The 27,458-nt window shown below is 51.5% G+C and overlaps 1 protein-coding gene across 11 annotated transcripts; it reads right to left on the bottom strand.

Moving 5' to 3' along the window:
• DLG4 (discs large MAGUK scaffold protein 4) lies at positions 1-26,018 on the bottom strand. 11 transcript variants are annotated; one of them, XM_053567564.1, is made up of 21 exons: positions 25,515-25,945; positions 19,345-19,509; positions 16,818-16,883; positions 13,303-13,356; positions 13,103-13,162; positions 12,782-12,906; positions 12,514-12,683; positions 12,276-12,412; positions 11,988-12,132; positions 6,507-6,802; positions 6,225-6,327; positions 5,975-6,089; positions 4,131-4,307; positions 3,806-3,842; positions 3,685-3,712; positions 3,502-3,549; positions 3,321-3,422; positions 2,796-2,968; positions 1,769-1,878; positions 1,158-1,249; positions 1-926 (listed from the first exon to the last, which is right to left on the bottom strand). In XM_053567564.1, exons 5-21 carry the CDS (start codon positions 13,130-13,132, stop codon positions 820-822), a joined length of 1,995 nt encoding a protein of 664 aa, XP_053423539.1. In that variant the 5' UTR covers positions 13,133-13,162; positions 13,303-13,356; positions 16,818-16,883; positions 19,345-19,509; positions 25,515-25,945; the 3' UTR covers positions 1-819. The 11 variants fall into 11 exon arrangements, with proteins under 11 accessions (XP_053423539.1, XP_053423532.1, XP_053423533.1 ...); XM_053567557.1 differs by lacking the exon at positions 19,345-19,509 and having other exon boundaries at positions 16,719-16,883; positions 25,515-26,018; XM_053567558.1 differs by lacking the exon at positions 19,345-19,509 and having other exon boundaries at positions 13,103-13,153; positions 16,719-16,883; positions 25,515-26,018.
• Between the last annotated feature and the right edge of the window lie 1,440 nt (positions 26,019-27,458).

Here is a 27,458-nt window from a genome sequence, read left to right as displayed (position 1 = left end):
TTTCAAGTATCTGTCTCTTCCTTTCACTCTCTCAAAAGAAAAAATAAATAAATTGCAGAAGGCGGCAGCATTACCAATCTTCCCTGGCTCCCGGACACCCGACCCCCGGACCCCTGCCCCCCACCCTCCCTCCCACATTTCCCAGTCCCTAAACCCATCCCTCCCCTTTCCCCCAAAAAAAATCCCAGGAAAAAAAAAAAAAGCCACAGTTAGACCTTCCACTCATGCAAACCAGCAAAGAAAAAAGGTGGGGAGCATGTAGAAGGCAGGGGGTCCACAGTGGAGTCCCCTACTTCTCCCCCCAAAAACCACCTTTGAGAAGAAAAAAAGTGGAAAAAATAAATGAGAAATCAAGGGACATGGGGAGCCAAGATGAGGGCAGGGGTGACCTCAAACCCTGCCTCAGGAGAGAGCGGAGCCTATGGCCCTGCATCCCTGCAGCGAGTGCTCCTTGAGGGGGGCCCTGACTTCTGGAATGTGTGTGGGAGAAGATGGGGGAGGGCAGGTGGCCCCCGGTGGGTGTGTGTGTGCGTTGGGGGCGGGAGGAAATAGGGGTCCTAAGGAGCAAGGGCTCAGAACCAGGAGCCCAGCTCCCCCCCCAGACCCCAGGTTCCTGGGGTTCAGGAGCCCAGTTCTGGGGTGCAGGGATACATGCAGAGGAGTGTCCCCCCTCCAGTGGGCTGGATCCAGTTAGAAAGGAAATAAATAAGAAGGGGTGGGAGGGAGGCCAAGGGGATGTGAAGGGCTTGGGCAATTCAGTCCAGACCAAGGGCCTGGGTGATGGAGGCAGGGCGAGTCCAGGCCAAGCCAGGGCAGGAATCAGAGTCTCTCTCGGGCTGGGACCCAGATGTAGGGTCCTGAGAGGTCCTCGATGACACGCTTCACCTTGTGGTAGATCTCCTCAAAGCTGTCACCCTCCACGATGGCTGGGAGTGGGGTAGAGTAGGGAGTAAGCCCAAGGCCCAGAGGACTCCTGGCCAAGCGGGTGGCACCAGCCCAAATGAAGGGGCACCTTTTTCTAATTATAACCCACGAGCTATCAAGCTGCAACCATCCATAAGAGCACCTCTTTCTAAGCCATCCGCACGGTGGGGGCAGCTTTTTTGAAGCTGAACAAAGGTGCTCGGTGTGCTGGCAACGCCTCACTGCAGTCTCACCTGAGAAACACTCTGTGAACTCCTGCTCCAGCTTGGTGGCTCTGTCGAAGGCTTTGCGGGCTTGCTCCTCTGTGATCCGCTTGTTAATCTCTCTGTGAAGGGGAGGGAGATACAGAGCTGAGAGCAAGTCCCACCCTGTCTTTCACCTCCTCCTTCCACTGACATTAAGTTGCAATCAGTATTTTCTCATTTGGAGTACATAGTAAAATAATACAATTCCCAGTATCCTCTGGGGCCACAGATGAGCTCCACCCACAGCCCACCCCAACTACTCCAGGGAGCTCTCCCAAGCTTCATCCTTCCAGCCTTCAGCCCCACAGAAGGGATTTGGACTCTAACTCCCAACAGCCCCCAGGCCCTGGCTCGCCCAGTGGGCATGTGCCCCAGGGGCTGCTGGGAGTTGTAGTCCTGCCATGCCCCAAGCAGGAGAGGAGGGGAAAGGCCCAGACTCCCTGCATCCTCTGGGTTCCAGCTCTCCGTGCAGATCCCTTTCAAGGGCTACTGGAACCGGTGTCCAGAGTTCTGAGGGGAGAGTTCAACGCAGAGGCCTTGTGAGGCATAGGGCCAAAAGTGTGGGGGAGCGGAGGGGAAGCCCCCAGGACCATACTCACAGCACATTCTCCAGGGAGCGGGGGCGGATGAAGATGGCGATAGGGTGCAGGTGGGCCGCCTGCAGCCGCCGCACGGCATTGGCTGAGACATCAAGGATGCAGTGCTTCCCCTGGGGGTAGGCAGGGTGGGTGGAGGGGGGCCAGCAGGTGGTGGGAGAGGACGGACAGAGGAGCCAGGATGGGACACGGGACATGGAAAGGTAGGGAACAGGAGGTTGGCCAAAGGGAAAGGAACATGGTTGTCAGAAGACACGTGGGCAGTCAGAGTGAGGGCAGGAAGGTGGGTATGAACAGACAGAGTAAAGGACAGAGAGAATAAGGAGAGCGGAAGATGGAGAACAGGGGAAGAGAGCAGGGATGGGACAGAATGGAGAGAAGAAAAACAGGAAGACCCAAAAGATGGTGGCAGGGGTAACAGGCAGCAGCAAGTGGAGTGGGGGTACAGAAGGCAGGAACAGGACAGGTGGGGAAGGAAAGCAAAGGATAAGGAGAAAGGAAGTAGGATAGGAGGCGAGAGGGGAGGACAGACAGATGGAAGGAACAAGGAGAGCCAGATGGGAGGGAGGGGAGGCAGATGGAGAAAGGAGCCATGGAGAGAGGGCAGACAAGGTGGGGAGCAGCAGGAAAAATGAGTTAGCAGGAGTGGGAGAGGGGAGGGAGGCCCGAGAAAAGGTGAGAAACCAAGAGAGGACCAGAGGGGGTCATGAAAAGGGGAGGGACCAAGTGGGGAAGGCCAGGCCACCAGAGACAAAGCCACATGAAGAGAAATGGGGCAATGAGGAGGGAGGAGAGCAGAGAAGGAGACAGATGGTGATGGAGAGTTTGGGGTCAGGAAGTGAGAGGGAGCAGGGAATGGGGCACAAGAGAGCAGGTGGTCAGACAGAGTTGCCCAAGAGGAGAATGAGGTGGAGGAGTGGAGCCGAGACCCAGCAGGGAAAGAGACAGAGAGAAAGAGAGTTAGAGAGAGCTGGAGGGAGGCAATGGGGAGGGGAGAGAAGAAAAGGACAGAGTGCCCACCAGGTCCTACCTGCTCTGCCACCTCTCGCACAGACTGGACGCTGGTCCCATAGAGGTGGCTGTTGTACTGGCCGGCCTCAATGAACTTGTGCGCCTGAATGTCCTTCTCCATTTTCTCTCGGGATGACACGAAGTGGTAATCCCGGCCATCGATCTCATACTCCCTCTTGGGCCGCGTCGTATCTGCCAGGAAGTCACCCCATCCCCAAAGATCTAGCCACCATTCCTCTGGCTTAAAAGATGCTTACATCAATCAAGCCCCCAAAGAGCCCAGCTGGTCTTTCAGTGGAAGGGGGCTGGTGGGAACACAAAGACAGAATGGATAGAACCCCTTCTCCGAGTAACCTCGGGTTCCCCATGTCTCTGGCCAGGGAATGGCCATAATAGAACATGATGGTAGCTGAGAAGCACTTCTGACAAATACTGTGTCCCCCTGTACACTGATTGCCTGCAAGTGGATCTGCCTATGCTCCCCATGGGTGGGGCTCCTTGGCCCATCCCCAACTCTACCCATACCCAAGGTCTCAGCACTCACGGGGAACACAGGATCCAAACTTGTCGGGGAACTCGGAGAGAAGATCATCATTGGCGCGGTCCTTGGTGGGCCCAAGGATGATGATGGGGCGAGCATAGTGCACTGCAGAGAGAGCCCAGCTTAGACTGTGCACAGAGGGGGAGTAGCAGGGGTTGGGGCCAAGGGAGAGGCCAGGGCTCACCTTCCATCTGCGTCACTGTCTCATAGCTCAGAACCGAGTCTTCTCGACCTGGTGAGAGACAGGATATCTACGAGGGGCTCCAAGGCAGGGGACTTGGAGCCCCTATGCACCTTTCTGAGGATGTCAAGAGCAGCTCAGTGCTGCTCTTTTCGCCCCATGTCTTCCCGAACTGGCCCTACCTACCCTGTGATCCTGAGCTGGAGCCCCAGTCCTAGGAAGAAAAAGCAGGTCATGAAATTGGTTAAAGAGTTCAGCTCCAAGAGCCCTGCACTTTATACCCAAGCTCACTTCCTCCTCCACCTACCTTGGCCTTTAATCTTGACCACTCTCGTCGCTCAACCCTGTGGGATATATAGAGGGGTGGAGAGTAGGGAAATGTTCAGTGAGGAGCCCTACAGCCTCGTCCTCTGGACCACATGACAAACTCCATCTCCCAGCAGGCCCCCAAACCTGTTCTCAATGAGTTATCTGCCCCAAACCCTCATGGGAGTCATGGTCCCTAGGAGGGCCCAGCAGATGACCCCCAAGAGGTCAGAGGGCAGACCCATACCCTATTGCCTTCCCACCCTGGAGGACCTTGGGAACTTCAGCACCTATGGCAGGAAAGCTATAGACCCCGAGAACCTCACCGTCGTTTGCTGGGGATGAAGCCAATGTCATCCGTCTCACTGTCGGAGTGGACTCGCCGTGCCTGCCACCATTCCTCATCACTAGCATCAATTACATGCAGCACATCCCCAAAGCGGAAGCTCAGGGCCTGACTCAGGAACCCACAGTCCTTGGTCTTGTCATAATCAAACAGGGCCCTGGAGGGCAAGTGGGTGTCGGTCAGAGGCTGGCACCAGACACCCTGAGACCCAGCCTACTAATGGCACCCCTGTGAGTACTACAGACCCTGAGGTAACCAAAACCTGTGTGAGGACCAAAAGCTCTACTATAACTCAGGAACACTACCAATATTAACCATCTTTCCGCCTTTGCTGAATGCCGTTTCCAGAGTGAGAGCCAGAACTCTCCCCACTCAAGAAATCAGTCTGTCTGCAGTTACCCATAGCTCAATGGGTAGAGTGCCGGCCACATACATCCAGGCTGGCCAGTTCAAACCCAGCCCAGGCCAGCTAAACAACGACGACAACTGAACAAAAAAAACAGCCAGGCGTTATGGCAGGTGCCTGTAGTCCCAGCTACTCGAGAGGCTGAAACAAGACAATCGCTTAAGCCCAAAAGTTTGAGGTTGCTGTGAGCTGTGACACCATGGCTCTCTACCCAGACTCTGTCTCAAAAGAAAAAAGAAAAAGAAAGAAAGAAATCAGTCTGCAATACATATGTACATCACAAAGCCATAGGGGTAACCTAGAATCTGCCAAAATTCCTATGCTTATCAAACTCCTCTCAATAAGTCACAACCCCTGGAGACAGGACAAAAGAAGGAATGACCACTCTGACAGAACAGATACAGGGTACCTTTGGGACAGGAGATAGGGAAGAGACCACAGCAGGGAGGGAAGGGCCAGGCAAGGACTCAGGTTTGAGTCAGCATTTGGGTAGACCATGGTGCCACTCAGCAAGAGAGAAAAAGCTGACTTGGCAAGACAGAACACAGATCCAAAAAACACAAGAAGAAAGATGATGAGCTCAGTATGGGACATGTTGAGGGTGTGATGCCTGTGGAATATCCCAGTGGAGACAGCCAGAAAGCAGATGGCCAGAAGTATAGGTCTGGACTCCAGGAGGAGGTCAGCCTGGGGCTGACAGCTCTGAGACATGTGCAGAACAGAGCAGCAGATAAGGCTGTTCACAAGTGGATAAGATCGGAGACGAGAAGAGAGTTCCAGCAGAAACCTGAGCCACAGTGCTAGCCTGGGAGGTGGGGCAGTGGGCAAGAGGAATCAATGGGGAGAGGAGCCCTAAGAAGGATAGCTGGGCACAGTGGCTCACGCCTATAATCCTAGCACTCTGGGAGGGTGAGTCAGCTGGACTGTTTGAGCTCAGGAGTCTGAACCCAGCCTGAGCAAGAGGCTCTACTAAATAAAAATAAAATAGAAAATAAAGGAAGAAGGAAGCAAAATGCCTCTGGAGAGACAAGAGACAGGGCAAGAGAGCTGTGGTTCATCTCCCCAGGACTGCCCACAGGGATATGAAGGCTGGGTACACATTCAAAATACCCTGAAAGCTCCTGCTATCCGAGCATTAGGTGCCAAATCAGGGGGCAGTCTGAGAGTCCTGGGGAAGGCCAGGGTGACCAGGGCCTACAAGGCAACTGGGACACTTGAGACTTTAAAGGATATTTTCCAACTGAAGTGGAGGATTTCAAATGGTAACCTGTGCAGCCCAGCACACAAAACACCAGCTGAGCGTCAGGCCTGGGTGGGGAAGCCAGAGCAGGCAGGGTTTAGGGAAGGAGGAACAGGGCAGGCATGAGGCGCAGAGCAATCTGGAGGGGCCTGAGGAGTCCAGCTGGGAAGCCTCAGACCTGATGTAGAAACCCCTTTTGGGGTTGCTCCGCAGGGAGGCAGTCCCTGAGCCCAGGCTGCTGTTCATGAGCTGCTCCCGAAGGTCGTGGATCTTGGCCTCAAATCGGCTGTACTCTGAGGAAGGAGAAGAAGGTTCCTGAGCTCTGCCCCCATCCTACCACCCGTTCCGCCCCCACTGAAGCCATCAGCTGGGGAGACAGTTCTGAGGATCATCTTAGCTCACATGACAGGGAGCTTCTGGCCTGGTACCTTCTGGTTTATACTGAGCGATGATCGTTACTGTCTGACCCGCATTCTTCAGGGCAATGGCTGCTTGCTCATGGCTGGCATTGCGGAGGTCAACACCATTGACCTAGAGGCAAGAGAAGAAAGCCAAGTCAGGGGAGAGAGGGAGGCAGCCCTTCTCCAGTCCAGGTGGAACAGGGAGTGGTCCAGCAACAGGACCAGGACCACTAGCACCCCTCCCCAAGAGCTCTGGGCTCTGCCCTGGGAGGAGAGGGGTGGTATAGGCAGGGGCAGGCCTTCCCTCACCGACAGGATCTGGTCCCCCTTCCGCAGCTCCCCACTGAGGTCTGCAGGTCCCCCGGCCAGGATGAAGGAGATGAAGATGCCTTCACCGTCCTCGCCACCCACGATGTTGAAGCCTAGGCCTGTGGATCCCCGGTGGATCACAATTCGCCTCGGTTCCCGGGGAATGTCTTCCTCCCCCAGCAGGTCCTTGGCCACAGGAGAGTAGCGCCGAGGGGAAGTGGGGGTCATGGCTGTGGGGTAGTCAGTGCCCAGGTAGCTGCTGTGACTAATTTCATTGTCCAGGTGCTGGGAATAAGCTGAGGAAAGACATGGAGGAAGGATGAGGTGGAACTGCATGGGGAGAAGCAGCCTCCACAGCCCACATTCGCCCTAGAGATCCAAGAGACCTCAACACAGACGGAAGGAAGTTATTCTGCCAGAAATGCTAGGGCGGGGTGGCAAAAGGGACATCAGATCACACCAATGTCGATGTCAAGGTCAAGAATTTATAAATGACATCAGAGATGGTTCCCTTGGGGGATAAAGGATTTCCAGGTTATATGTTCTTGGAATGCCAGGGATGGGGAACACTTTGTTTGGGGGCTTTATTTTGGTTGCTGTGTCTCTCAAGTCTCTTTATCCATAAAATTCCCCTCCCTCCTTTTTTTTTCCTCTTGGTCACTTTATTTATTGAAAAAGCTAAGTCATTTGTCTAAAAGAATTTCACACATTCTATGAGGGAAATAGAATGGGAAACACACAAGTAACAGGGAAAAATCACTGCTCATTTCCCTGTGGTGTTGTTTAACCTATACCTCCACCCAGTATCTCCTGCAAACAAGTAGTCTGTTCTAGAGGTTCAATCAAAATGAAGTTCAATTATTTTTCTGAGTAAGTACTGTGTACTTCACAGGTAATGCTGTGTACCTGCCACTGCATGACCACAGGATGCAGGAGTGCCTGGCTGTTAGGTAAGTTTTTTTTTTTTTTTCTGTCTCCCAGAGTTGAGCTATGGAGTCACAGCTCACAGCAACCTCAAACTCTTGGGCTCAAGGGATTCTCTTGCCTCGGCCACCCAAGTAGCTGGGACTATAGGCACCTGCCACAATGCCCAGCTGTTTTTTTAGAGACAGTCTCACTCTTGCTCAGGTTGGTCATGAACTCCTGAGCTCAGGCAATCCACCTGCCTCAGTCTCCCAGAGTGGTAGGATTACAGGCGAGAGCCATACCACCTGGCTCCCACAAGTTTTTCTATTTTTAATAGAGATGGGGTCTTCTTGCTCAGGCTGAGCTCAGGCCATCCACCCACCTTGGCCTCCCAGAGTGCTAGGATTATAGGCATGAGCCACTGCACCCAGCCTCTTAGGATTAATCACTAGGATGTCAGCCCAGTCCATCCATTATAAAGTGCCCCATTAGCATCTCACCTAAGTTTTAGCAGCCACTGATGTTTACTGCCTGATTCTGATAGTCATCAGCAACTGCAAAATGGTGATACCATGATAGTCTATCTTGTTTCTTGAAAGGCACAGCATGTCTTAGTAGAAATTCTTCTGTAAAGAACTGTCCTGTGGGCTCGACGCCTGTAGCACAGTGGTTACAGTGCCGGCCACATGCACTGAGGGTGGTGGGTTCGAACCCAGCCCAGGCCTGCTAAACAACGACAACTGAAACAAAAAAATAGCTGGGCGTTGTGGCGGGCATCTACAGTCCCAGCTACTTGGGAGGCTGAAACAAGAGAATCGCTTAAGCCCAGGAGTTTGAGGTTGCTGTGAGCTGTGACACCACAGAACTCTACTGAGGGCAACATAGTGAGACTTTGTCTCAAAAAAAAGAACTGTCCTGTGTCAACCTTTTGATTAATCAGAGGAGCATTTTGTAGAGGAAAGGAAGGATAAATGCTTAACTCTCTCCCTTTATTTACCAGTTTCAGAATGCGTTCCCTAGCATCCTCCAAATTATTTTTAAGTTTTATTATGACCTCATGGATCTTAACAAATATAATGAGTTTTTATGGAATGGCCGGTGGGAGCCCATTCAGTTCATTCAGCTCCATATCTTTAACATGACCCTAGTAGTCTTGGATGTCGTTCTTGCTTTCCAATATAAAAGATGGCATACATTTCTTACATATTTCTTGCCCAAGATTTGGAATCAGCAAAAGAGCCCGAGCTCCTTTTGGTAGGTTATGGCATTTAGGATAAATATCGAGTGATTTTCATATGGTTTTCCAGTATGACTTCATATTTAGTAGGGGCAGTCACATCTCATTATTCTTTTCCAAAAATGTCTTAGCTATTCTCCCACACATATTTTTCCAAGCGAACTTTAGAATCAACCCTGTAAGTTCCCAGGGGGAAAAACAACATTAAAATTCTGTTAGGATTGCATAAAATATATAGATTAATTTGAAGAAAGTTGAGATGCTTAGCATACTGTTTTCCCATGTAGAAACACAGCGTGACTCTCCACTCCTTCCAGCCTTGTTTTATGTCCTTCAGTAAAGTTTCATCATTTTCATCATATAAATCTTACATTTCTTGTCAAGTTTCTATTTCTAAGAATTTTGTATAGTTTTTTCCTATAGTGAAAAGGATCATTTTACCCACTGCAATTCATTATTGCTGGGAAGTTATTAATTCTTGGTATTTATCTTACATATGACCACTTTAAAAAAAGAGGGGGGGGTCTTATTATGTCACCCAGACTAGAGTACAGTTGGGTAATCACAGCAGCCTCAAAATCCACCTGCCTCAGTCTCTGAGGTAGATAGAATTATAGACACATGCCACCACATCCAGCTAATTTGTCTATTTTTTCCAAAGACAAGGTCTTGCTATGTTGCCCAGGCTGGTCTCAAACTTCTGGCCTCAGGCAATCCTCCCACCTTAGCATCCCAGAGTGCAGAGATTATAGGTGCGAGACATTGGTGCCTAGCCATATGGCTACATTCTTAACCTCCCATATTATTTCTATGTTTTTCAGTTAATTCACTTAGATTTTAATCTAGATAAACAATAATATAACTTACAAATAAAGATAACTGTTTCTCTTTTTAAATGTTAAAAAAACATCTATTTACCTCGTCTTATTATACCTGCCTAAAATCTCCTAAGCCGTGATTCTCAACCAGGGTAACTTTGCTGTGGCAGTAACATTTTTCATTGTTATGACAAGGATGGGGAAGGAGTACCACTGTCATCTGATAGAGGCCAGGGATACTACTAAATATCCTACAATGAACAGGACAACTCCCCACAACAAAAGAGTTATAGGGCCCAGAAATGTCAAGAATACCAACAATGAGAAACCCTGCTTTAAAACAGTAAAGAATAAAAGCAGAAATAAGAGGCATCCTTCTTAGTTCCTAAAATAATGAACACACTGATAACATTTTAGTATTGTGAAATGTTATTTGTTGGTTTCTAGTTAAGTACTGTTCGTCATGTTAAGAAAAATTCCTGTTTTGGCACCTGTAACTCAGTGGTTAGGGCGCTGGCCACATACACTAAGGCATGTGGGTTCGAACCTGGCCCAGGCCTGCAACAAAAAAATAGTCGGGTGTTGTGGCAGATGCCTGTAGTCCCAACTACTTGGGAGGCTGAGGCAAGAGAATCTCTTAAGCCCAGGAGTCTGAGGTTGCTATGAGCTATAATGCCACAGGAACTCTACCTAGGGTGACATAATGAGACTCTATCTTTTAAAAACAAAGAAAAAGAAAGAAAAATTCCTCTGTCTCTAGTTTACTAAAAGTTTTCATTCAGGGTCGGCACCTGTGGCTCAAGCGGCTAAGGCACCAGCCACATACACCTGAGCTGGCCGGTTCGAATCCAGCCCGGGCCCACCAAACAACAATGATGGCTGCAACCAAAAAACAGCCTGGCATTGCGGCGGGTGCCTGTAGTCCCAGCTGCTTGGGAGGCGGAGGCAGGAGAATCACTTGAGCCCAGGAGTTGGAGGTTGCTATGAGCTGTGATGCCACAGCACGCTACCCAGGGTGACAGCTTGAGGCTCTGTCTCAAAAAAAAAAAAAGTTTTCATTCAAAGAAGATATTGAGGCCAGGTACAGTGGCTCATGCCTGTAATCCTAGCACTCTGGGAGGCTGAGGCAGGTGGATTGCTTGAGCTCAGGAGTTCTAGACCAGACTGAGCAAGAGCAAGATCCCATCTCAACTAAAAATAGAAAAACTAGCCAGGTATAGTGGCACATGCCACTGCTACTTGGGAAACCAAGGCAAGAAGACTGCTCAAGCCCAAGAGTTTGAGGTTGCTGTGAGCTATGATGACGCCACAACACTCTATTCAGGGCGACAGAGTGAGACTCTCAAAAAAACAAAGACACTGAATTTCATCAAATGCCTTTCCCACATCTATCTGAAATGATCTTGTAGTTTTCCTCCCTTAATTTTTTAATATACTGAATCATATTAAGAGATTTCCTACTATTGGACCACCACTTTTTCTGAAGCAAATGCTACTTTGTGACAATGTTATTATCTTAATACACAGCTGTATTTCATTTGCTACTACGTTATTGTAAACTTTTGCTTCTCTAGTCAGAAGGAAAATGGGTCTATTATTTTCCTTCTTTTATGTTGTCTTTGTGACCATTTGAACTGGCCTTATAAAATAAAATATGAAACCTTTTACCTTTTCCTTCATTCTGAAAGAGCATAAGAATTACTTATTCCTTGGGCCAGTCACAACTGTAATCCTAGCACTCTGGGAGGCCAAGGCAGGTGGATTGCCTGAGCTCAGTAGTTCAAGACCAGCCTGAGCAAGAGCAAAACCCTATCTCTAAAAATAGCTGGGCATTTTGTTGGGCTCCAGTAGTTCCAGCTACTTGGGAGGCTGAGGCAAGAGGATCACTTGAGACCACAAGTTTGAGGTTGCTGAGCTATGATGCCACGTATTTTACCAAAGGTAACAAAGTGAGACTCTGTCTCAAGGAAAAAAAAAAATATATCTATTCCGGCTCTGTGCCTGTGGCTCAAGTGGCTAAGGCACCAGCCACATACACCTGAGCTGGCGGGTTCAAATCCAGCCCGGGCCCACCAAACAACAATGACAGCTGCAACCAAAAAATAGCCAGGCGTTGTGGCAGGCGCCTGTGGTCCCAGCTACTTGGGAGGCAGAAACAGGAGACTCGCTTGAGCCCAGGAGTTGGAGGTTGCTGTGAGCTGTGATGCTATGGCACTCTACCCAGGGCAACAGCTTGAAGCTTTGTCTCAAAAAAATAAAATAAATAAAATAAAATTTATCTATTCCTTGAGAATTTGATAAAATTAGCCATAAAATCAACTGGGCTTTATGCCTACTAGGGAAGAGATCATTGACAATCTTTTCTAATTCTTTTATGGTAACTGATTTTCCATCTCTTCTCCAACTACAGCAAGTATCAGAGGTTGTGGCTATTTGATGGAAAACACATGAAGAAGAATGGCCACAGGGATGTCATGGGATTGCATGACATGGGGAGCTTTGGGGTTTGAGGGGTCTCACAGGTTGTGATGTCAGGGGGAGCATAGCTGTCACTCAGGTAGGCATTGCTGGGCTTGGCCACCTTCAAGTAGACAACATCATACGTGTTCTTCAGGGCTGCCACAGCATCCTCATGCATGACATCTTCCAGCCCCACACTGTTAACCTGGTGTCAAGGGAAGCAAAGTTTAGACAACCAAAAATAGCCCCAAAGCAGATGTGCTGAGGTGAAGTGATACGGAACCTGGGCCTGCCTAGGGCCAGCAGATGAGACCTAGCTCTGGACTAGAAAAGTGATGGGGTTCTCACCGCCAGGATCTTGTCTCCAATCTGCAACCTCCCATCCTTGTGGGCGGCACCCCCTTCGATGATCTTTGTTACATAGATGCTATTATCTCCTGGGATGTGCTGGTTCCCTACGCCCCCTGCGATGCTGAAGCCAAGACCTGGATGGAGGGGGAGGGCAGAGGTGGGTCCCCAGGTGCCTAGGATGCAGGCTTTGGTGCATGGACCATGGGGATAGAGTAGGGACAAAATGAGTCACTACCTTTAGGCCCCTTGATGAGCTTGATTTCCATGACCTTCTCAGCTGGGGGTTTCCGGCGCATGACATAGAGGCGGACGATGGAGCCTGCCTCTTTGAGGGCTTCTACTGCCGCAGAGTGGGTAACCTCCCGCACGTCTACTTCATTCACAAACAGGATACTGTCGTTGACCCTGGGAGCAGCAAGATGGTCCTGAGCCAGGAGCTTCCTGCTGCTCTGGCCCTCCTTTTCTAAGGAACCAGCATCCTAATCCCTGTCTGCTCTCCCTACCTGAGACGGCCATCCTGGGCTGCAGCCCCACCAGGAATGATCTTGGTGATGAAAATGGATGGGTCGTCACCAATGTGTGGGTTGTCAGTGCCACCTGCGATGCTGAACCCCAGACCTGAGTTACCCTATGCAGAAGGAAGGGAAGAGGGTCAGCTCCCTTCACTGTCTAATTTGACCAAGGTGAGCAGAGAGGAAAACAGTTTGGGGAGCTGCTGCCAGCACAGGAAGGGTCAGGGTGAAGGCAGTAACCATCTAGGCAACATTGGCACAGAGGGAAACGCAAACAGGGAAAGGGGACCTCAGATGGAGGAGCCTGCTCACCCTTTCCAATGTGATCTCCTCGTATTCCATCTCCCCCTCGGTCCCATTCACCTGCAACTCCAGCACGGGATAGAAACACAACAACAATGAGACAGACATTCATGCCTAAGAGCCTTCCCCTCCTCTACTGCTGAGACCCAGGCACTCCCTCACTCCCTCCCTTTTGCAATGGCCCCAGCCCCAAAATCTAAACTACTCACATATCCTGGGGCTTCTAGGGTATCTGTGTTGACAATCACAGGGGGAGAATTGGCCTGTAGGGGAAACAGGAGACACAAAGCTGCCTGAGCCTTGGCTCAAGAGGGAGACCATAACCAAGGGGCCCACCAGTCTGGTTACCCTTTCAGCCTCTTAGCCAAGCCCACTCTACCACCCTTAGAGCTCCTCAAGGCCCAACCCTCAATCCATATTACACACACATGTACAGGTGCACGTAAGCTGGATCTAACTCTGCCCAGTCCAGGCCCCCTGCATGTGGAAGGAGGTGTATGAAAAGCGGGGAGACAGCCAGACGGAGATGGGAGCAGCAGATGGTGAAGAGTGGAGAGAGGGGGCACTGGCTTGGGGGGGATAGCTTCTCACCGGATGTAACACCACAGGGTGTTACATGCCTTATGTGCTACACACATACACCCTAAGGCTCATGTCCACCAGGTCCTGCTCCCCTCTTCCTGCCCTCATCCTTGTCCCTACACCCCCTCCACGATACGCCCAGGTATCGTCACAATCCTCCCCATGGTTTGTTTCTCACCTTCACACACATTTGCCCTAAACCCTTCTCGCCAGGAATCCGGGGTTCCCCACCTGCAGGCCCCTCCCTCAGTCTCATCCACCCGCCATTCCATCCACCATTTCCTCTAGGGACCATGTTGCCTAGCAACGGTATCTAGAACCAGCCAAGACCTGGGGAGACCCACCTCGGGAGGCCCTGTCGTCAGGACAACAGTCGGGGGATGGGGCGTGGCCTACGGTCCACCAGATTCCCGAACAAACGCAAAAGTGATCCGCTAGGCCCGCCTCTCCTGCCCTGGGCCCCACCCTGCGATAGCCAGGCCCAGAGAAGGCCAGGCTGAAGAGGTTTGCGGGCACAGCGCATCCTGGATAACCTGCCTTCCTCTCTCCCTTACGCCCCTCACCCCCACGCAGTGCAAAGGACGTCAGGAAGAGGAGTGGTGAAAGACATCCGGGTCCTATCCCGCTCATCTACTCCCTACCCGCACTTCCTACAGGAAAGGGTTAAAGCGGGGCGTGCCCAGGTCCCTGACGTCAGTCGCCGGGTCTCTATAGACTCTCAGGCTCTGGTAGCTTCAGGCCGGTCCTAGGGGCTTCCCCAATTGCCAAGGCAACTGAAGCCATGTCTCTATGGCAATGGGAGGAGGCTGCGAAGAGTCTCCTTCGGGGGTCCCCAACCTATTTCCTCCCTAAACAAATAATTATTTGGAGCCCTCCAAACACAAGGATTCCCTAGTCTCCCTCCTTCTCTCCTCCTCCAAAGGGGTCCCTCCTCTCTCTTACTATTTCTCAATCCTACAAACTGACCATTTTTAAGCTCTATAATAGTTTTTATACCCACAAATACAGTAACACCATCCTCTAATCTTTCAAATCTCAGCAAATGCTGTTGTCCATCCAATGGCCACTACCAAAACCTCATTCTATGCCTCATCCTCCATCTCCATCCCCACCTAGAACCTCCTTCCTTTAGCCCCATCTTTTAACCAGCACTACATTCATCTACTTCCTATCCCTGCCTCTACCACCATCCCACACCCTCCATCTACATCCCTGTCCTTAAGTCCTTCATGTCCATCTTCCAACCCTAGGCTTCATTCTCCAGCTGCTTCTCTGTCCCTATCCCAAACTCCAGCCCCAATCCTTATCAATCTTCTGTCCTCGTCCTCCATCCCAATTTCTGATTCCCAATAAAGACAGTTACCACACTCCCTTATCCAATCTTCAAACGCTCAAGATTACTCACAAGTAATCTTTCACTTCTCAACCCATTCTCTATCTCCTCTGAAAATTGGGGCTTCTTCTCCTGTCCCCCAGCTGAAGCCTTGTCTTGAGACCTGTCTCCCATGCCTACAGCCTCCGGATACTCTACCTCCACTTCCCTCTGCTTTCTGAGCTCAGACCCCAGCACTCCCAGGCATTGTACTAACTACCACCCCTCAAGCCTACCTTCTCTCACCTTCCCCCTGCCCTCCAGAAACTTAATAAAAACCCCTTCCTTCATTGCTAGTAGCCACAGAGTCTTACACAAATACTCTGCACCCTCCCCAACTCCAAGGCCTTATTTTCCTTTCTCTTAATCAGCTCCATATGCTGCTCTGCTTTCTCAGGTTCATCCCTGTCGGGCCCCTGCACCAGGACCTTTTATCCTTCCCAGCTCCTCTAACCCCTCTCTGCCACTTCTCACTCCAAAACCTGCTGCTGCCCTCCTCCAATCCTTGGACTCAGAAACTCCCCATCTTCTTGGTAAAATGTTAGCAACCTTACCCTCCCCAGAGCATCCCACAACATCCTAGAATCCCTACTCCTGACCCCACCGTGTCCCCCTCAATCTCACAGCTTGCCTGCTGCTCTCCATTCCTCCCCATTCTGTGTCCCCAGAAGAGGAGAGGGGGAAGAACATAGAAAGTGGACTGGAGAATGGAAGGTCTCAGAAACAGGTCCTCCCCAGGGCTAGAGAATGGATAACACTATAAGCACAAAGAAGGCGGAGAATTTGAGACAGGTGGAGGTAAATAAGAAGAGGACAGAGGGAGCAGAAAAAGGATATGGGTGGAGATGAAAGCCCAAGAGGATGAGAGGAGAGAAGGAAAGGGGGAAAGATAAGAGAGGAACAGGGAAAAGGGAAACTGGGGAAAGGGGAGCTGGCTGGCACAGGGAGAGGACTGACTGGGCCGCAGAGGCCTGAGCCAGGGATCAGGGAGAGGGAGAAGGAGAATGCGTGGGAGGAAGAGAGAGACAGCATTTCAAGAGCCAGCCAGCCAGCCAGCCAGCAGGGAGGAAAAGGCTGCGGAGGGGGAGAGAGCACAGGAGGGGAGCAAAGGCTGGGGCAGGGGACAAGACAGAAAGGCCCCACCAAGTGAAGTCTCAGGCCAGGCAGATGGAAAGGGCTGGAGACTCAGGGCCAGGTTGAGCCAGGCCCAGAGGCAGAGATGGGGGAGAAGGACGGGAAGGGATAAGAGCAAATGAGGGCAGCAGGCCCTTGGAAGAGAGCTCTGGACACAGACAACAGAAATGGAGATGCGGTTGTGAAGGTGTCGGGAGCCTCCTGGGGGATGCACACATCTGAACACACATGTACACAATGTGAAAGCACAGATGCACTGTGAGCACACACACGCGCGCGCGCACACACACATTCTGGCTTTAGGCCCTGCACCCACTCCCACTTGCCTGGCCTGTTTCTCCTCTGTGGGATTAAAGTGTTTCCAGCCCCCTAAGTGTCCCTTCCCCCATGCCCCAGGAGCCCAACCCCCAGATGTCCCCAACCCAGTCCCAGCCTTCCCCTCACCGCTCTCTCTCTCACCCTACTGGCCCTTGGGGGTTGTTGCAGCTCCGAGGCTCAGAGGGCCACACTGGGGAGGGGGCCGCCAAGGTCTCCTACCTTGAAGGGGGAGAGGTGGGCGTGGCCCACGACCCCATGGACGGCCTCGAGGTGGGACAAGTTCCTCTCCGCCACGTGCACCAGCTCGGGGGCGTTTACCTGGTTGGGGAGGTGGGCCGGGCTGTGCTCCAGAGGGGGCGTGTCTTCATCTTGGTAGCGGTATTTCTGGGGATGGGGACAGAGGCGTCACTGGGGCCGGCCCAGTGCCTCAGGCTCCAAGCTGGCCGCCCTGGCCGCCTCCTCTTTCCCCAGCTAGTGCAGTGCGGAAGGCCCTGGGGCCTGAGCAGCTCCTCCCCCGCCCTCTTCTCTAGCCCATTGGCTCCCGACAGCCCCTTCTCCCGCCAGGGCCTCAGCACCTCTCAGCCCTTCCCAAGCCCAGCCCAGCCCCCAACTCCTGCTCCTCACATTCTGGGACCCTGGCCTTCTACCTGGCGTAGCCCCTCCTCTGGCATCCGTGTCTTCACCTCTTTCCCAGGCCTTCATCTTCAAGTCTCTCCATCCTTTCAGAACTCTAGCCCCACACTTGTACTTTACCCCCATTCTCTACATCCCCTCCCCATCTTCTTTGCTTCCCTCATCATCTTAGTCCTACTCCCCATGTCCTTGCCTTCCCCTCCCATGCTCTCCTGCTGCTCCTGCTCTGCATTACATCCCACCCCATTCATTGCCTCAGTCTCTCCATTGCAGCCTCTACTCCATAAGTGATTGGCGCTCCAGCACCTTGCACACCCCAGCCAGGAACCAAAGTCTGGCCCCTCAACTGGAAGGTATTTGGCATCAGCCCCCCAAGGAGGACAAGGCTGAGCTTGTCCAGCTCTTCCTTCACTGGCCTCACTAGTTTCCAAGTAGTCAGCAAAGGGGCTCCAGGAGTCTTATCCCCAGCCCTACAGCAGTCCACAGCCCAGCCAACTAATCCAGATATACTAGATGGGGGATGCAGATATAGAAGAAGGGATGGGGGAAGAGAGAAGGAACTGAGGCAGTAGGGCTCAGGACTGGGACAGGAATGGATGCCAGGTTCCCAGGTAGGGAAAGAGAGTAGCATGCTAGCCTGTAAGTGAATTGCTGGTCTCATTCTGACCTTTTGGAGTAAAAAGCCCAACACGACCTGACTCTCTGCCCAACTAACCAGCTGCCATCTCAAGGGCCACTTGTAATAGCTTAATAGGGACAACAGTAAATGAATTTAACTAGGATCTAGAGAGAGAGGAAAAGGGCAGATAGAGACAGCAGCAAAGGGCAGCTACGCTGCCAGGATCTGTCTGTGCCTGCCTCTGCCCTCATGTACTCCTCTCCTCAAGAGCCGCCCTCCACAGAAACAGACCCTTCTAAGTTCCAGGCTCAGGAAGGAGGAAGGAACCATATGCAGGCTTCCCTCGGGGACCGAAGAAGACAGAATGCACCCACCAGAAGACACAAGGGTAAAAAGAGAAGGCAGAATTTCCCTCCCAGGCTTGGCGCCCGTCGCTCAGTGGTTAGGGCACTGGCCACATACACCTTAGGTGGGCAGGTTTGAACTTGGCCCAGGCCAGCTAAACAACAATGATAACTACAACAACAAAAATGGCCGGGCATTGTGGCGGGCCCTTGTAATCCCAGCTACTTGGGCGGTTGAAGCAAGAGAAGCGCTTAAGCCCAAGAGTTTGAGGTTGCTGTGAGCTGTGACACCACTGCACTCTACAGAGGGCAACATAGGGAGACTGTCTCAAAAAGAAAAAAATAAAAAGAATTTCCCTCCCAAAAGTTTCTGAAGGACTGAATACCCCAACATTTAGAGAGGGTAACCCAACAGGTACAAGATCAAACAGGAGGAAGCGAAAGCCAGGCATGGTTGCATGTGCCTGTAACTCAGGCTACTCAGAATTACTTGAGGCCAGGAATTTGAGATAAACCCAGGCAACACAGAAAGACCTTATCTAAAAAAAGAGGGTTTTTTTTCATTTTTAAAAAATGGGGGGTGGGGGCAGGCATAGTGGCTCATGCTTCTCCCATCTTATCTCCTTCCAGCACTTTTTGAGAGGCCCAGGCAAGCTTACACCAAGAGTTCAAGACCAGCCTGCAAAACATACCAAGGCCCCCACTCAGGGAAAAAAAAAAAAAAAAAAGTGGCCAGGTGTGGTGATGCATGCCCATAGTCCCAGCTATTCGGAAGGCTGAAGCAGAAGGATCAGGAGTTTGAAGTTACTGAGAGCTATGATGACATCACTGCACTTCACTCTGGATGACAGAGGAAGACTATCTCTAAAAAACTAATTAATTAAACTTTTTTTTTAATTTTTAAAGAAGGGAGGAAGCTCAGTCAGGTGTGGTGGCTCACACCTGTAATCCTAGCACTCTGGAAGGCCAAGGCAGGATTGCTTGAGGTCAGGAATTTGAAATGAGCCTGAGCAAGAGGAAGATCCTTTTTCCACTAAAAATAGAAAAATTAACTGGGCACAGTAATGTGAGTCTGCAGTTCCAGCTACTTGGGAGGCTGAGGAAGGAGGATTGCTTGAGCCCAAGATTTTGAGGTTTCAGTGAGCTATGACAATACCACTTCACTCCAGCCTGGAGACACAGCAAAACTCTGTCTCAAAAAAAAAAAAAGAAATAAAGAAAAGAGAAGAGAAAAAGGGAAGGAGCTTACCAATTCAATGCCTGATACTAGAGCAATGTTCTGAAAATTTTAAGGATGATGAATCGAGGATGAGGATGTAACCCAACTTTGTAGACTAAGGGTGCAGTAAGAGAATTCGAGGCTGGAATAGGTCCCGTCAACATGAAGACTCTAACAGCCAGGGCACAGAGACAACTAGAATCAAGAAGGAAAATAGAGGTTCATCAAGATTGAGTCTATTCTGTGGGTCACAGATTGGAGAGAATCTTGAACTCCAGGTTTCAACACTCTGGGCACAAAAAGTAAAGAAGGATAACAGGGATAGGCAAAATAACTCTCCTCAAAGGCTGAACTGTCTTGGATAGTAGAGTTTTATGAACTGAAATAAGTTACTCACTCCATATCTTGACAAAGTGGTCTTTTAGCCTGAGCAGTGCACAATTTGAGGGATGATGCCCAAGAATTAACAGGTCCAGGCGTAAGGAGAGGAAGCAGTTCTCCTTTCTCACTTTGCAAGACTCCCAATTCCCTGCAAGGTACATTAGGCAGAACCAAAGCTTGCAGCTCCAAGGTTTGGAGTCTGGGGAAGGGTTTTAGCCCAGTGTGGGCTCACAAAGACAATTCCTGAATCTGATTAGGAAATGCCAAGGTACACCCAAAGAATATGGAATCGTTAAGAAGTATATTTCATAATTTATTCTAGAGAGGAAATGAAGATAAACTTTTATCACAGTGACACCCCCAACACCTCCCTCTGCCTCACCCCCATGGGGGGTAGTGTCTAGAACCAAGGAAAAGGCTCCTTAGGATTGGGAGACAGCATGGGGAAAGTGGGGAACAAGGAACGGATACAAAGTTTCCAGAATGTGGCTGGAAGAGGTTAGGGCCTATATTCAGACCCTGGAAATTTTTGAAGGCCAAGAATGTGTGTGTGTGTGTGTGTGTGTGTGTGTGTGTGTGTGTGTGTAGAGAGAGAGAGAGAGAGAGAGAAAGGAAACAAATATCTGGAGGAGTTGGGGTGGGGGAGAGTAACTATGAAACTGCAAACACTGGGGGCTGGGGAGGGGATCAACACCTGTAAGTAGCAGAGCTAAAACAGGAAAGGAGGACCCCCCCCCCTTTACCTAAATGAGACTCAGGGCCCTGACCCACCACATCTCGGATGCTATTGGGACAAGTCCGCACCCCCAATATATTGGGGCTTAAGACAAGTAAAAGGGTGACAGGTCACTGTTGCTCCTTCCCCTTTGGCCCCCTCCTCACTGGAGCCCCAATTGTAAAGAAGGACCTGGAACCAAGGCTTGTACCCCCAAAACAGAGAGGTGTGAGTCAAAGTAGTTAAAAGGGGAGACCTATGAGCCTATCCGCGAGAAACTGCAACCCAGAGACCCCGCGCCCAGCAGAAGAAACAGCGACAGCACTTGAAGCTTGCACCCTGAGATTTGGGGGCTCCGGGAGGAGAGGAGCGGGGCCGGAGCCCATACCGCGGCACGTACCACGCAGAGACACATGGAGGCGAATCTGTTCCGAGCCGACATGGAGAAAGGGAGGAGAACTGAGGGAAGGGGATGGGTATCAAGGGTCCCGGGGTCGGGGAAGGGGGAGGGGCAGAGGGGCGGGGGCTGCGGCGGCCGCGGAGACTGGAAGCTGCGGCCGAAGTGGGGGGACGGCGCCTGCGCAGTACGGGAGACGTCACGTTGGGAGAGAGAGGGGTGAGGGGAGACCCTCTTAGCCACCAACTTCCCTGGTTCCAGCTGTGGACTTAATCTTGCGCGGTACAGTCCTATTCTGACCCCTCTACAAATACAGACAATCTTAAATTTACCAACTATTTCTCTAGTTCTCAAGAACGTCTTATTCCACCTAATCCCCCACCCCCAAAATCACCAAGCTGCTAACCGTTCTGAAACTCACTGGACATCTTATCACTACCGGACTTTCGGGGTACAGGGAAGCAAGCAACACTTCTTCACTTACAAGAACTCCCAAGGGATCTAAATGGCTCTCCCACCAGTCTCCCTCCCCCCAAAATTGTTAATGTGGACAGCATCCCCTCAGATTCCAAGACATCTATTCTAACCAGCACAGTTCTCCTTTGCAGTCCTAGCCCATGTAATAGCCAGAAAATTGTTCTTCAAGATTTAAAAAAAAACAGAGATCCTTGTTGTGCCCTCAAATTAAAATAATCCTTAAACTTCTTCCTAAATCTTATCTACCAAACCACTAATAGAGATCTTGAAATCAGTACAAATATTGCCCTTAATCTAATATATGCATACAAATAAGGAGTCCTCAAATGTGTTTGGGGTACCGGGTCCAAATCCCTGAACCTAATGAGATACCCATGACTTTCTAATACACCAATCTCCAATACGACACCAAAATTCAATTTCAAGGAAGATTTAATCAGCCTTAAAGCAGGCCCTCCAAATTCGATTGTAATCTCTTCGATTTATTTCCAAACCCTTATATTAAAACATATTTTCCTATCCTTTTCTTTAACCTTCGTGTTCATAGATTTCTCCCTTTCCTGGTTGCTGTCCCTACAATTCAACATCCCCTCCGTGATTCCGAATTCTAACTTTGTTGAAAGATTGCTCCTAAATAATAACTTCCCCAGATCGAAGCCTCGAAAAATATTCACCAAATTTAGATATGGCCGGCAATTTGCAATGACCTACAAATCTTCCAGAATACCCCAAACCGATCGCCTCAGGTCTTTTCAGAGGCTTCCATTTTCTCCTAAAAAACTGAAGCTGAAAGCCTCTTTTCCAAATATTCTCCCATTGAACGCCCACCTCTCAGGCTCTTAAAACACAGAGGGCGGGGGGAGGCCGACTTAAATCGGCCGACTTCTATAGTAGCATGTCCACAGAAAGGACAATTTCCCTACAATCTCTCCTATGAGAGATCGACCCCGGTGATCTGCTCTGTTACACGCGCCCCCAAGATGATCCCCAATGTCCTAGTTTCATATCCGGATAGAACGCTAGGATCCTCCGGAGCTGGTGCGGAAGGGGCTGGACTCAAAATTCCTTCTAGAATGGAAAATGCACAGGCCCTGCTTCTCCACCAGCGGGCGCTAAAGCCTATTAAGACCCTCTCCCATCCCCCATTTCCTTTTTCCCTCCATTTTCCGTTTCCCCGTCGCCTGGCAACACTGCAATCAAAGACTTCGGTGTCGCCTAGCAACCGTCTCCCTAGAACATAGAGCTGAGGGAGAAGAAGTGCTTTGATAAAATATGAACAGGCCTCCATCTTAGGAAAATTGAGACGTCAGATGTCCCAATCCTCGAACTCCCCTTTCCAACTAAAGACCCTCGCGCCCCACAGTAACGTAAACAACAGTCCTGTTTTCCGCACAAAGGAACCTCGCCACGCCCCTCCTGGGTCAGCCCCGCCCTTATTTCAATCAGGTAACCCAGCACCAAGGCACCTCCCCTTTCCGAGGACTGATGCCCGCCTCCCTAGATGGAGTAAGCCAGACTCCGCCCACCTGCCTCCAGAAGACCACGCCTCCACCACTTCCCGCCCATTCGCTCCCCCGGCCTCGCCCACACAGTCTTTCCGCCACGCCCCTGTCGGCCAATGAATGAGGCCGTCGGCCACACTGCCCCGCCCCCCAGCACCTTCGGCTTTGCCCAATAAGGACCACCCAAAGGGTTTAACCGCTTCGACCCCGAGGCGCTAGCCAATATCCCCATCTTTCTCCCATTTTACCCCCACCCCCACTAGTTCTGCTCCGCCCTCCGCCACCCTCGCCCGGCCCTCAAGTCCGCCACGCAACTTTAGTCGTCGCCGGTTACCATGGTAACGGCAGCAGCAGCGCGGGGAGAAGGGGGAGGGACGGGGGTGGAGTGGGAGAAAGAGATGCTCAGAGACAGAGATATAGGCACCGAGTAAGACAAAGTGATAGCTGTAAAGCAGAGTTTACACAAAGCACAAAGCCTAGCACATAGTATGCATTCAATAAAATGTTCCCTAAATTACCGCAGCAGGAATCTAAATATAGGCAATGAAAGATGGAAGACTCTTAGACGGAGCTAGGGAGCTCAACGACCGCAAAGCCTAAACACTCCCTACTCCATACAGCATTTGGGGGAGGGGGACAGGAACCATGTGCCCCCTGCTGGCTCCTCTTAGGCTACCTTCCACTGCCCTGGATAGAAATGAACCACAACTCCCAACAGTCCTATGGACTGCAACCCTCTAACGGTGAGGGATCTTGTGCTTCAGGGCCTTGTGGGAGTTGGAGTCCCTGCCATCCGAGGCTGGCAAGTTTTCCGGCCAAGAAATGTGGCAAGCCTGGGTCTCCAAGTCTCTGTAAAGCCCCAAAGGCATGAACCTCTCTGTAAGCTGTAGGCCTCCTTCCTTTAGGGATGCTCAACTCTAGGCTCCACCGAAGAAGTAGGAGTCTGGGGGGGGGGGGGGTCATGAATAAACCCATCCAATCACCCAGAATAGCTGTCAGTGCAGGCAAGCCCCTCACCCTCGCTCACATTCTTGTGTTCACGTGTTTTAGGCAGAATCCACACATTTCAGCAGCTGTTATACAGCTGTATACAGGGGACTACAGCCAGGGAGCCTAAGGCCAAGGGGCAAGCCTAAGGGCAAGAGCCAGGACGAGCAGAGGATCACGCAGACATTAAAGGAAATCAGGCCAGAGAAACTGAGGCACAAAAACCCACTGACACTACAGGGGATGAGGGGAAGCAGCAGCATAGGAGAAAGCCCAAAACCCACAAAAAGAAGGTCAAGCAAGGAGCCCTGATGTAGAGGAGGTGGGGGCTCCAGACCTAAAGGTCCTCAATCCCCAGTCTCTTCCAGTCATGCTCACACGTGCACAATGCATGTGTACACACATGTGTGAGTTTGTGGCAGAGAACATGTGTGTCCTCAACTCCCTCCCATGAGAAGCTGCAGTTCCCACTAAATATAACCCCCTCCCCAGCCTGTGACTCACCCAGACCCCGCCTCCCCCGGCCCCCACTTCCTGTCCCACCCCCCAGCCCCCAGCTGCCTGCCACCCGCCCAAGCCTCCCTTCACACACCAGGCACCCAGCTTTCCAGTCCCGACTCTGAAGCAAAGGCTAGGTATTCTGCATCCCATCAGGAGCTTGCTTGCCCTCCCCATCCAATCTCTCCTGCCTTTTCCAGGCTCCAACCATTGGGACAACCTTGGACAGATCCCCACATCCCCACCGCTGCCAGCCCTGCCCTCCTCCAACGCCTTTTCACCCAAGTAACCTCAGTCATAAGTCCTCAGGGACCCTTAAATCCAGATGTCCTACCCCACCTTGATACCAAGTGCCAGGGGTAACTGAACAGTCCCCTTCTTCTCCTCTTCTACCTCCTTCTTAACTAGGGCTAGATGCAATCTGAGAAGAGATAGGGTCATTGGGCACCTGCCTGAGCCATCCCCAAATTTTGTACCACCCACCATCCACTTTCTCCCAAAATCTCTCAACCTCCTCCTCAGGAGCTGGCAACCTCAGCTGCTGCAACCTTCTACCTCCCATGAGAATACCCCAAAATCCTAGCCTCACCTGGTCTATTCCCTCAGGTAAGCCATGTCAGGCCCCAGCCCTCTGACAACTCCCAACTATCTCCATTCCCTTTGATGAACCCCAAATTAACAGTTCACTCAAATTGGGGGAGCACCCCCAAATGTATCTACCAGGAGATGCTTGTTCTATAATCTGAAGGCCCACCCCTTCCCTGACAGCTGATACCCCAGACCAGTTAGGTACTCACAACCAATAACCTTTATCCAATGCCAGGAGCCCCCCCAAAACTGGACAAAGCACCTAGAAGCCAGCTTTTTCCTGGGAAGGGAAGAGGACCCCCCCCCATGTAGCCCACCTTCCCACACACACCAGCAGGACTCTCATGTAAGCCAGGATTCTTCTTAAATAAGTCTTCCTCAAACAGCACTGGTGAACCCCCAAACCCACCAGGCCTTCCAAACATGGAACACCCCAATTTTTCAATTTCTTTACAGGTACAAAGGATCACTCCAGGGGGCACCTGTGGCCAAATCCAGCATTTTCTCAGATGTGAACCCCAAAACTAAATTATGACCCCCAAATACATCTTACTTCTGATGCTCTCACTCTCTGGCCCCCAGTCCCAGATAAAACCTATTAACCCCTCCCCACAAACTCACACTCCCCCAACACATAGACCCCCATCATGCTTACCTTGGTTGTCACTATACAGAGACAGTCCATGTTGGGGGGCCTGGCCGCGGCGGCGGGTAAGGGGCTCTGACTTCATCGGAGTTTCGTTCCTCCCCTCCGTGGGTTCTCACCCCTCCCCCCTCCGCACCCCACTTTTGCAGGGGGAGCCAGGATGGGGGGAGGGGTGAGAGGGGAAGGAGGGGGTTGGAGAAGGGAAGGGCAAGGGAGCGTGGGAGGGAGGAGAAGGGGGCTCTAAAAGGGGCTCCCCAGTGGAGGGGAGGGGGCCTGGGGAGCACACCCCGATTCTCAGGAGGGGCGGGGGCACCGGGGGCTGGCAGCCCCGGAGTTCGGGGGCTGGGGCATGAGCTGGGGTGGGGGAGGGGAACTAGATTTCGGGGAGCCCCGGGATGGGGGGGGTTGCCAAACGGCCAGGGGCGAGGGGCCGTGGCGGGGGAGTGGGGTTGGGGGGCTGGAAACGGCAGCGGCCGAGGGAGCCGTGGAGCCGAGGAGGGAAGGGGAGAGAGGAGGAGAGAGGAAGCAGGGGGAGGGAGGGAGGGAGCTAGGAGCCAGATTGGGGGGGGTGCCTTGGCAGAGTTAACTCCTTCAGTGCTGGTAGGAACCCGGATAATAGGAAAGCAGATAGAAGCAGAAACAGAGAGGCCCTGAAGCAAACATGGAGACCTGGCCAGCCACCAGCAATGACACCAAAGATGAAGAGGCTGGATTTCATTTCTTAGAGGAGGAAGCATTCACAGTGCTGCTGGAAGCACCCATAGTTGTTTAAATACTGGGGGGAGGCCATGGTAGGAGGTATGGTATGAGGGAAGAGTAGACAGGATGAAGTCCCTGGGGGCCTAGTTCTCCCTCAGGAGTCACAGGAGGAAGCTTGAAAGGTAATTATGGACTAGACTCTATAGTGCCTGAAATTGGGACAGGCAGGATGGAAGAGAGGGCATGCTCAGGGCCTCCAGACCCCTGGGCTGACTCAGGATTTTGATAGCAGGGCCCTCCAGTCTCAGTTTAATATTATCAATATTTTGCTCACCCCTCCATACCTGCCTGCTCTCTCAGAAAGTCTGGACTCATCCCCACCTCCTTACCTGACTCTCTGAGATGGAAGCCTCGTAATAGTCCAGGATGTCTGTCACAGAAAGAAAACTGAGTTATCCTGCCCGACCTCAGGCCTCTCTAGTAAAGTCACCGACCCCAGCTTCCACCATGGTAAGGAAGGAGCTCCTCCATCCAAGACTGGTTCATGCTAACAGAGGACACTATGAGAACCCTGCATAGGGTTTTAGCTTAGACCAAATGATCTCCAGGCCCTGAGACAGGGCTTAACCTTTCCACAACTGCCTCCCTCTGAAAACTAGGGTTACTCACCTAGCAAGGCCTGGAAGAGGTCACTATGCAGCACCGTCAGGAGGGTGGGTGCCCACCGCAATAGTGGGGGGGCCAGGAGCCAGAGGGCTGACCTAGGAGCTGGTGAATTGCAAGTGACCGAGGATTGGGACAAGAGACGAACACACTGTCACCTCATCTACCCCAGCCTTTTCCCTTTCACCCTGGACCCTGTGGACAGATTCAGGGAGAAAGATCCCTGAATTCCATCCCCTACTTTACTCTCAGGCCACTCCTTCACAAGGACCCCTGTTTTTCACCTCTTGGTCTCTGGGACATCTCTCTCTTCTCTCACTTTAATCTCCCTAATCCGCCAGGATTGAACTTGAGCTGCCTTCTCGTCACCCAATTTTAGCTGTTAGTAAAGCAGGTAGTCTCTGAACTGATCAGCTGTGCCATTCTTCCCCAGGTCCCTAGGCACCCCCATCATCTTGGCCCCCTCTCCTCAAAGTGAGGCATAACTTAGGCACATCTTCCTGAGGGCCAGGATGAAGAGTCTTCCCCAACTCTTTCTGCTCTTGGGGCTGAACCTAGTGGAAACTGCAGAACAGAGGCATAAATTGCGTG

Source organism: Nycticebus coucang, chromosome 18 (genome assembly GCF_027406575.1).
Source record: "Nycticebus coucang isolate mNycCou1 chromosome 18, mNycCou1.pri, whole genome shotgun sequence".
Lineage (NCBI taxonomy): Eukaryota > Metazoa > Chordata > Mammalia > Primates > Lorisidae > Nycticebus > Nycticebus coucang.
The sequence above is the reverse complement of the archived record's forward strand: the minus strand, read 5'-3'. Positions and strand labels throughout refer to the sequence as shown.

Coding starts and splice junctions, on each gene's coding strand:
- DLG4 (XM_053567557.1), bottom strand. CDS start 25,544: ATGGACTGTCTCTGTATAGTGACAACCAAG. Junction 16,884..25,514: donor TCTGTATAGTGACAACCAAG/GTAAGCATGATG, acceptor CCCCATCCCCAG/AAATACCGCTACCAAGATGA. Junction 6,090..6,224: donor CGCTCAGTATAAACCAGAAG/GTACCAGGCCAG, acceptor CTCCTTCCTCAG/AGTACAGCCGATTTGAGGCC.